The sequence below is a fragment of the Terrapene carolina genome, unplaced genomic scaffold (assembly GCF_002925995.2).
Source record: "Terrapene carolina triunguis isolate 2854851 unplaced genomic scaffold, T_m_triunguis-2.0 Scaffold836, whole genome shotgun sequence".
Lineage (NCBI taxonomy): Eukaryota > Metazoa > Chordata > Testudines > Emydidae > Terrapene > Terrapene triunguis.
In genome coordinates, this window is record NW_020665187.1 from 891,679 (window position 1) to 902,351 (window position 10,673).

Sequence of the window (10,673 nt, forward strand, 5' to 3'; positions counted from 1 at the left end):
GTGTGTGTGTGTGTGTGTGTGTGTGTGTGTGTGTGTGTGTGTGTGTGTGTGTGTGTGTGTGTGTGTAGGGGAAGGATAAAGGAATTTGATTGTTAGGAAAAACACAGAGAAAATAAGTGAACTTTCTAACAGGCTGTTATCAACATGAAGGGTTCCAATTGAATCTCAGAGGCCAGTCTGTAAACTTTAAAAATAATATTCAGTTTTATTAAATACTCAACAATAGTCCTCTGGACATGATCTTTATACATGAGAGGGTGTAACACAAGATTTTTTTTTCTACTGCTATAGACCTCCATTCACTTTATACTGTTGAACATTACAGTGCTAAACATAAATATAAATACAGATACCACAAATACAGCTAAAAATATTCACACATAAACTGTCACAGTTTGCAATGATGAGCCCAGGTAGTGTTTAAATACAATTAGGTTACTCTTGAAAATGCTATATTTACGTGAAAAGAGATATCAGGGAATTATTTTCAACATGGTGGGAAACTCGTTTTCTGGATAATAATAATAAAACAACTGCATAGAGTCCATCTTACAAGGATCATCCCAACACAACTAGGCAACACTACAGGGTGTTCTGCCTTCTGCAAGCCAATTTCTTTTTAGGAAGAAAACTGTGTTCGAAGTTAGGTAAATAGGCAAGATGGGGGGCGGGGGTAGGTGAGGGTTTATAGACAAAACCTAAAAGGGATTGTGGAGCAAGTTATGAACTGAATATTGGAGAGTGTGTGTGTGGGGGGGGGGGGGGAGTGTGGGGGAAGGTCTGTCTTTCATGTCCACGTTTGGCTCTTATTTTTTTTAATGTAGCCAAACATATAACTTGTGCCAGTGATAAATATAGCGTGTATGTGGGGAGGGGTGAGAGTGGGGAGTAGGGGGGGCATGAGGGGCTGAGCCGTCAATTTTCACTCCTTTTGCTTTTCCTCCTCTGTCTCTTCTCGCTTCTCTTCCTTTGCACCCAAGCTATCTGCAGCTGCCCCAGCGCCTGCGCCGCCTCCCCCAGACAGAGTGGAACTCAAGTTACTTTCTTTTTTCCATTTCATCCTCCTGTTCTGGAACCAGATTTTGATCTGACGCTCCGTTAGGCAAAGTGCATTGGCGATCTCAATCCTCCTCCGCCTTGTCAAGTAGCGATTGAAGTGGAATTCCTTTTCCAGTTCCAGGGTCTGGTAGCGGGAATAGATCTGGCGACCCCTTCTACGATCCGCTCCATAGCCGACTCCTAGGGATTCAGAAACAAAGCAAACTAAAACTAATTAGTAATACATATATACCTTAGCGAAGATATATCTATTTTGATCACTGCAATCACAAAATCGATTCCCCTTCAACCCCCTCCCCTCCATCCTACATCCCTATTGTCAACCCCCCCCCCGTCCCCAGTTCTTAGCTCCTGTTTACCCAGATTCAAGTTATCACACTCAGCCCCCGAAGCACAAATGGTTTCTAATCTAGGCATGCTACTCCTTGCAAAGCTTTGGAAAGTCTTGCTTTAATTATTTCCCCCCCCCCAAAACTAAAGAGAGAGACACAGAGGGAGAAAAGAAAACTAGGGTTTCCCCCTAAAGTGTTGCCTTAATTACTAGAAATAGACTCTTCCTCTTTTGTGTTAGCAACACAATTTCATAAATTCCCATGTAGAAATCTGTCACAGGGAGGGATCCTTTTTACATAACCTCCCGTCCCAATAAAAAATGTACTTACTCACCTATCATTAAAACTTATTTTACCCAAGTAATATTTTGTACTTAACTCAAAAGCAGAGCTCACTGCACTTTATTATAGATATTTTACACTCTCGAAGTCTTTTAATTAGAAAGAGCATAACAAGCCATATTTGCTTGCAACAACTTAACAAATAAAAGGCCTGTAGCGGCAACTGTGAAGGAGCTATATTATTGTTTTTATGGGGCCATAAAAAGTAGCTGAGGCTGTTCTGCTAGGGAGATGGTCGTAAAGATGGTTCAGTTTATTTAATTTATATCTCCAAGCTGTAAAACTTACCACTGTGGGAGTTCATGCGCTGCATCCATGGATATATTTGAATGCTAGTTTTTTGTTCTTGCGAAGTGTTCCTGTTTTGGTCACTGGTAAAATCCTGTGCAATTGAAGTCTGTGTATTGTGTCCCATAGAATTTTGCCTGCAGCTAGAAAGCATGTCTTTTTCTTGGTAAAAAGCATTAGATCCATAGTCATATGGTCCTCGGCTGGAACTAAACACAACATTATCTTGCGGTGAATAAAAAGGAGAAGAGTAAATCCGGTTTTGAGCAACGGCTGCTCCATAGGTAGAAAAATGCCTGACGGGGTCATAAGCCGTTGAATTGAGAGCTACATTGGGTAGCACATCTTGGCCACTGGTTAGATGGCAAGATAACGATGGGTTTGTAAAATAGGAATTCATATCTTCCTCTATACCTGGGTGTATGATTTCTTTAATATTTATTTCTGTCTCCAGTTTGTAGTCTGAACTAGATTGTTATAGGGAAGGCTCTACTCCAGGACAGACAAAATGACAAAGTCAGCTGACCTGATTTGAGCCAATAGGAAGCTAGATGTCAAGAAAGGGAAAAATTGCTTTTGCTTGTGTTGATTCCCCAGTTGAAACTAAGTATGCATTGAAAGTAAGTCTTGAAAATTCTAAATATAAGATGGCTTAGAAGAAGGAGAGCAAATATTAAGTGCGTGGGGGGAGATTTTGAAGGGGGGGACTCTGAGGGAAAAACCACATCTGAATTAAATTTGAAATTTCACAACCAAATCTAACTTTCTCTCTCTGCTCGCTCTCTTTTATTATTTTTTTTTAACACTGAGCTTTTGAAGCACAGAATTTTTTATGGTTTCCTGATATCTGATAACAAAATAGCCCAGAATTCAAAGTAATATATCTCAGGTGCCCACAGAATATTAATTCAGAAATTATCCATCTTTCTTCGTTTTCTCATGGAGCATTGGTCAATATTATGGAATCAAGTGGTTGTGTTCTTTATGAGAAAATATCACATAAAGGGAGCAAAAAGAAAAAAAAACATGGCGACGACTGCTCAACTGATAATGTGGCTTTTAGAGCATTCCTGAACTATGGATTTGGAAGGAAGTTGCAGTAAAAAAAGACAACATTCCGAATTCACGTTAGTCTGGAAGTTAGATGTTCTCTTTTAGTGCAGTTTGACATTCCTGTCCTGAATATTTCCCTTGTAATTTGCAATGGTTGGTACTGTTAGAATATATTTACATTTTCAACAGGAACCACAACAAAACTCACACTTTTCCTATTTGCAATTTAAGTACATTTTGAGGTATTGGTTGAGGACAGCACCTCGTGTTTACGTTTACAGAAATTTATGGTTTCAGATATTTACAACAGATTTAGGAAACTTCCTTTGCAAATATTTAGTTAGATTAAAAAGGATTATATTATCTCTTCTCTTGGTGAATTGCACCTAGAACTAATTGAAATGAAGGCAGCTAATCTAATTTTAATTTCAATCCAGTCTCATAAATTGCTCCTTAAATGTAAAACATACCTGCTGATCTGTAAATATTGCAAGGTATATTCATCATTCTCGTGGCTTGCTATTTAAAAATTCAATTATGCCAGGAAACCCTTGGCCTTTTTCTTCACGTATACATTTTATTTTAAATTTAGGATGTGTGTAGAGTGGTCTGGTGAGATGCAGGCTCAAAGTTGCAGGGTAAAAATTCGAACATCTGAAGGTGTTTTCTTGCTATTACTCAATATACTTAATTCCTTTTTAGCGATGTCTCCCCTAAAAGATTTTAGTTGACAAGGAAGAGGGGGAAAGCTATATTTCCCCCCTAGCTATAACAGGAACCCGGATGCCAAAGGATTTTATGATCTTTTTCCTCTGTGTAACAAAGCAAAGTAATCAATGGTGGCAATAAAGCCATAAACGAGACTACAACTGGAAAAAAAAAAAGCTCGTGTATTCATCTTCTATAACATTAAGGCTTCCCTTGAGTGTCACTAGGAAAATAAAATAAAGTTTCTAACCAAAAAAGAAGATAGCTGGAAGTACACACCATGTTATTTAGCCCATGTGCCTTGTTGCTGACCATAGTTTGGCTCCCACTCTGCAGGGTTTAACTTGTGACCAGCCTAGTACAGATATACCAATTATGCCCAATGTGAAGATTTACTGGTATTTTCCAAAAAAAAACCCAACGAAGTTTAGTTTGGTTTCTTGTCTCCCCACCCTTCTCCCTCTTCCCCAGCCATTATACGTGGGGATTTATGGAAACAAAACAAAACGGAACAAAAAAGCTACATATGCTATCCCCCTGGTGTTGACATATTGCACACCCAGCCACATACACATGCAGATGCATGTGTCTGCAGATACATATATGTTAGATAGATTATAACTGTGAATATATGTATGTATGTATATGTCCTATAGGAACAATCTCCTTTGAAACCATGGTTACTTTGGAAACCAACGATTGCACTGCTTCCAGATATGAAACTGGGGCAATGTACAATAAACTGAATGAATGCATGCATGAATGAATGAATGGAGATCTTTTGCTTCCTCTTGATATGTTGCCTCACCTTATGTATTACTTATGGTCCAAATGTACTTGGAGTGTAAATTGAAAGTAGCAAGAATCCTTGGAAAATATACATATATGATCCTATATGGGTGTCATTCATGTGGCTTCTTTCACCTAAAAAGATGCATTTATAATAATCTCAGTCTTGTTAAAGTTTTGGGAAAAGTCTTGGCTTGAAGGGATTAATTTTTGTATAGGTGCTCCGGGGCTCTTGTATTAAAGACCTGTGTGATAACCGTGCGACTAAGAGTGGAGAAAGTTAAGTGTTTTATTACTTCTCTAAACAGAGGGCAAGGCTTAAAAGTCTGGTCGATTTATAGTGAACAGTAAACAGCTGCCGTAAAGAAACTTAAAATAGAATGCTTTCCCTCCTGAAAATCAGATTTCTTGGGAGAAAAACTCCTGCAAATATAAACGAGGCACCATTAGATTATGTTCTACTGATTGCACTCCTCTGTCTAGCATTTTTAATGCACTAGATTTTTATTCAATTTATATTTTAAACAGTATTGGGATTTCTCGAAAGTATTTAATCAAGGTATGTCACTAGCAAAAGGTATTTATTATTTTCCCCCATGAAAACATGTACAGGGAAATATCTAGGGCTATTTCTGGTTAAATTGGTCTGCAAACAATTATGTAAACTCATCAGCAGAAGCAAGAACAGATGTTTTATTAAAACTGCTACACAGCAGTGGAAATATGCACAAGTCCTCGAGTAGTTCTTTAATAGCAGTTGCTCTTTGTTCCCAGAAAATAAAAAGCCCACAGAAATCTGAAATAACATCCACTTCTCATAAGCCATATCTCCCCCCACGCACACACACATTTACCCCTCTCCCCACTCTGATGTTTACAGGGGAAAAGAGAAAAAATATGTATCGGGAGAATTTTTCTGTCTCCCAGCTATAATTAGCGAATTGATGAACTGATTTAGAAAAAGGCTTCAAAAATGCAATCCCAACACATGTGTTTTCTATCCCCACTAATTACTGAAAGGAAACAAACCCAAATCGTCCCGTCCCCCCCCAACACCCTACAGACTTAATAAAATGCTACTGTCATGTTCCTATTCTGCCTAGATCCTGAATGCAAATTCAGACGTCTGTTTGTTTGTTTTAAGAGGGAATGAGTTTGTTGTTTGGTACAGTCAGAATGACCAGTTGAGGCTGATAATACAATTGTAGTAAAAAGCAATCACACTCTGTTAGCCAGTGCATTGCCGGGATGTAGAAATCTGCTTATTCATAAATACAGGTTGTGTCTGGGTGCTTTTAACACGCACCAAAAGTTAATATAGGTCAGAAGTGTTTACTTGATGTTCCTGTGCAGTATGAATATACATTTTAGCATTCTGTATGTGGGAGTAGAGAGAAAGTGTTTATATTTTCAACACACATATTAGAATTCCACGTGTGTGTTTGTGTGTGTGTGTGTGTGTGAGAGAGAGAGACAGAGAGAGAGAGAGAGAGAGAGAGAGAGGAGAGTGTGTGTACAAAGAGTTTATATTTTTAATATATATTAATTATATATGTGTATGTGTGTATGTATATGCATTATGTATACTATATATACATTATATAAAACGAATGTGTATAGTCAAACTAGAAATTCTTTCTACACATACACACCTATACATACATGTAGAATATGAATGTATCAATACACACATATACACACTCACACATATATAACATATAAACTATATAAAGAGTGGTGGTGTGTATTTATATCTGAGCTGAATATTTTGTAGTTGGTAGATGTAAACACGTGATGTCATTAAATATCTTCCTGATTTTAGCTGATCTCACCTCATATATGTTATCACGGTCTTTTTTTAACTTGACGTGTAGTGCGCACGTGAGTTCTTGCCTTCTAATTATTTTTTTATCCCTTTTTTCATAGCACGGGCTTTCCTAGTCAAATATCGCTTTTATTGTAAATAGCTCTTATAAAAAAGAAAGAAAAAAGAAAATCTGTTTGAGGATTACTTGGCACATATGCGCCATGGGCCACTATTTCCCAACATGAAATGTTTTGCATTGTTTTGAGTCGCTTCTTTCCTTAGTTATATTGCAGTAATTAAACCCTAGGACGAAGAGTCTGGCAGCTTCTGATTAAAATAGAAGAGGAAACCTATCCTTCTACTGCATACTTTCTATTCAGCGCTTGATGGACTGTTTAAACTTTATTTCAATGTCGCAGACAGATAGTTTTGAAAGAGGCAGCCTATTTGGCAGGTTTATTTGCCACTTCAAGGCATCTTCTTGACAAAGACGCACAGAGCAATAATTAGCAATAATAGAGCTCTTTCTTTTTATATTTTCACCTCTTTCCTAGACGACTTTATTTTATTATTTATTATTATTATTATTATTATTATTATTATTATTATTATTACATAAACCCTATTTCTTCAGTCCTGTATGCAAGTGTGTCTAATATCTCTAAAGACAGGTTATAAAGACTTTATTTACCATAAAGTGCATTCCAAGTTTGGTATAATTAGAAGGAAGATTCATTCCTATGAACCAGCCATTTTATTAATTTTGTTGCATGGCTGATGGAAATAAGTTTAAATGTATTGTTATTTTGAAAGAAAGAAAGAAAGAAAGAAAGAAATATTCTGCCTGACGCCTCATCCTCACCACACAAAAAAAGTTTCATGTGCGAACATTTAGCCTTTAGTTCCAAAATTGAAAAATAATAGTTCTAAGGTAACATGGGAGCATAGTTTTCTCAGGTTTGCAACCGCCATTCTGTAATCACTGCACGCATTTCCAGAAAAAAAAGAAGACAGAATTCTGGAAACTGTCAAAACACATATCTCATAAACAGGAAACTGGGAGATGGCGGAGGTGGGGGGGTGGGGAAGAGAAGATAAATTAATCTATTTCACTATTTAATTTATTCCCTTTTTCTACCAAGGTTTGAAGTTCTTTCTAACATTGTTGAGCGTTTGTTTATATTCATTTGAATTCATATTGCAACTGAAATAGATGGTTATTATGCCTGAACTACTATTTCTAATATGTGGATTTATGTATTTTTCCTTACCAGATTTATTGATGGCCCGCACCCCAACAAAAGAAGCCAGAATCGAAACCTCTCCGCAGAAATGGAACTTCTCTTTGTCTTAAATTGCCAAGTAACAATGTTGCTGCTAAAGTTAGCTGCAGCACCTTCACATGCTATGTAATGATGAGTAATGCATGGATATAATCCAATTTTCAATGTAACATTACGTCAAATGTTTGCTAATTAAATGCACTTATGAATAAACATTCTCAGTGCTGGGGAAACCCCAACGTGTTGATAAATGTAAAATAATTGAGTGTTACATTGTGTAATTCAACCCCCCCCCCCCCAAAAAAAAAACAACTTTATAATCTCCTTTACAAAAGTACGGACAATTGTTTCATATTCCATTTGATCCAGGAAAATGTATTTCTCAGACACTATTTAGTTTGACGAATGAGTGCATCAGACTGCATCTTATGTATGTCATGCCTTACATATTAAAGCCAGGTACCACTGCAAACTCCTAACACCCTGTGCATTTCAGAAAACTATTGTTTAGCTTGGTTATTCTGTCTGGTTGCGTGAAAATACCCCCTACTATCATGTTTTGGTGGGGGTTTTTCTTTCTTTCTTTCTTTTCTTTCTTTCTTTCTTTCTTTCTTTCTTTTTTTTTTTTTTTACATTTAAGATAGCTGCATTTATGACGTCACTGAGTTGCCGCGGGCAATGGTACTAGCTACAATTATTAAGAGTATCTATATCTATAGATAGATATAGATACACAACTATTTATGCTCAGTGTAAGGATTAAAAATAAAAGAAATACAATTTTATTGCGTTCTGGAAGGATAACTCAACAATGAAAAATTGTTGTCATTAACTATAGGCAGCTTTATACTTTATTGTTCGCAGATTCTAAAGCAGAAATTTAATCTTAGGTCGCAAGTAAAAAATAATAATTCAGGAAACAATATTAGTTGCCTTAATGATGCTTTTTCAGAGGCGATCACTTAGACAGAATTAAACTATATATTTGGAGACAACCTCTACGCACTTTGTTGAATTTATACATTTACATTGTCTTTAATCGAGCTACAATTTAATATTCCAGGATTTGCTTAAATACACTCATATTTTCAAGAGGGGAAATATCGTTCCCAAGTTGACATGCCTTATCTATTTTTATGAGTTCACGTACATTGGAATGATTTAAAACACGGTAACACGGAACGAAAGGGGCTTTAAAAAAGACAGAAAAAAGAAAACTTCTAGTGAATGGGTATAAAGTGCAACGGAGGAATTTCAAATAGGTTTTAGAAGCCAAACTTTTTGAAGTACTGTTCAGCCTAGTACCTTAATAGGGGGCCGTTTATGGACATTCCAAGGGAGGTGGGGAGAGAAGACATTGCTGACTCTTTTAAGGTACTAAAACTTCCTTGCAAATCCGGCCTTTATTGTAGTCCAGCATTAGTCAAGTAAGGGTATTTTGCCCACTCCTCCCCACCTCACCCCACCTCCCCACCCCCACAAAAAGGCACCAAATTGCAAAATTGCTGGTTTGCAAGTTTCTGTCACTTGGTGGCAGTATACAAAACAAGTAAACAAAACGTGCAGATATTTAAACACTCGCTCAGAATGAAAGGAGGAAAGAAATTCTCTACCTGTGGAAACAATAGCAATTGTACAACATAGATCTAGGAATCGCATATTATTTCAACCCTAGAAATATACAGTGGGTTTGGGTTGGTTTTTGCCCCTTGGAAATCAACCTTCTTAAATCTGACCAAACCAAATCAGATTCTTGGTTAGACTTTTCCAGAAAGGTGTGTCCACATGCGACAGACAAAAACAAAACCAGAAACTGGAAGCACTGTATGTAATCTCAGATTCATATGACTTTAAACATCCCTTTACCTTTCTCTTAGAGCTTCTTGCTTGTTAGCTATTTTCTTCTGGTTTCTGTTGATAACTGAATACACACTGAGATGTCTCAAGATCTTTCTTGGATTGTACATAAACTTTGACAAGGATATTTATCATATATCCTTGCAATCATATTAGCTTTAATCTATTGATCTACATTTCTGTCTAAACACTTATTGGCGCTATGTCCGTATTGTATTTTATTTAACTATAAACTGGACACATTATCTACAGAGATACATTGTCTCTAGCATCACTTTGCTTCCCAAAGCTCGGAACTGCTTAAATGTAGGAAGGCCTTCTGTGATCAAACCTTAAATTCATAGGATTAAACTGAAATCTGCAAGAGATTCTATTCTATTTTATTTCATTTTTAGTAGAGCTAGTAACGAGAGATCTAACTTTCCTCCGATAAGACCAGGAATTCCTTGATACCCCAGTATTAGGCATTTTTAAAAATCTATATATATGATTTTTCTCTAATTATTTTATCTCACAACATTCACTAAAGCTTTAATTTTGTCAGCTCCAAAGAGATCTTAAACGACTAGCCTCAAGTATTTTTTTCTCAAAAGCATTTGCTGGACAGAATTTCGAACATAAATATAGTGAAAAATAACATTTATTCGTGTAGTAATAACCGAGATACAAACCCCATTGAAAATCGTAGTTAACATTACCACAGACAGGATTTACACTGAACACAAATGTTAATTTATAATATATTTCTATATCACATACTATTTCTGGATAACGTGTGGGCTACATTGATTCGTCGTACATTGACTTACTCCAATTGCTACCATTTTCAAAAGTTTGTAAATTGTTTTACAAGTATTACTATACTTGTATGTTTATAACGTTATAATAAAAACGTATTTTTAGCATTGTAGCGTTGCATAACAACACCCACCCACACATATACACAAACACACCCATTTAGCATAATCTTTATATGTAGCTGAGAATCTTGTCTTTATATATTTTACCATTGTATAAGATAAAATATATAAAAATAAGATTTATCATAATCTTATCCTTAGATAAAATGATGATAAAATATATACACATATAGTTAAGTCTTTCTATTAAAATACAAATGATGTTATCCCAAACATTCTTATGCATTATATTAAT

The 10,673-nt window shown here is 36.2% G+C and overlaps 1 protein-coding gene across 2 annotated transcripts; it reads right to left on the bottom strand.

Annotated features, from left to right (window-relative positions):
• Positions 1 to 213: 213 nt before the first annotated feature.
• Positions 214 to 2,486, bottom strand: HOXC6 (homeobox C6). Of its 2 annotated transcripts, none has more exons than XM_024206902.3 (2): positions 2,022 to 2,486; positions 214 to 1,239 (listed from the first exon to the last, which is right to left on the bottom strand). In XM_024206902.3, exons 1-2 carry the CDS (start codon positions 2,419 to 2,421, stop codon positions 923 to 925), a joined length of 717 nt encoding a protein of 238 aa, XP_024062670.1. In that variant the 5' UTR covers positions 2,422 to 2,486; the 3' UTR covers positions 214 to 922. The 2 variants fall into 2 exon arrangements, with proteins under 2 accessions (XP_024062670.1, XP_024062669.1); XM_024206901.3 differs by having other exon boundaries at positions 214 to 1,263.
• Positions 2,487 to 10,673: the final 8,187 nt, after the last annotated feature.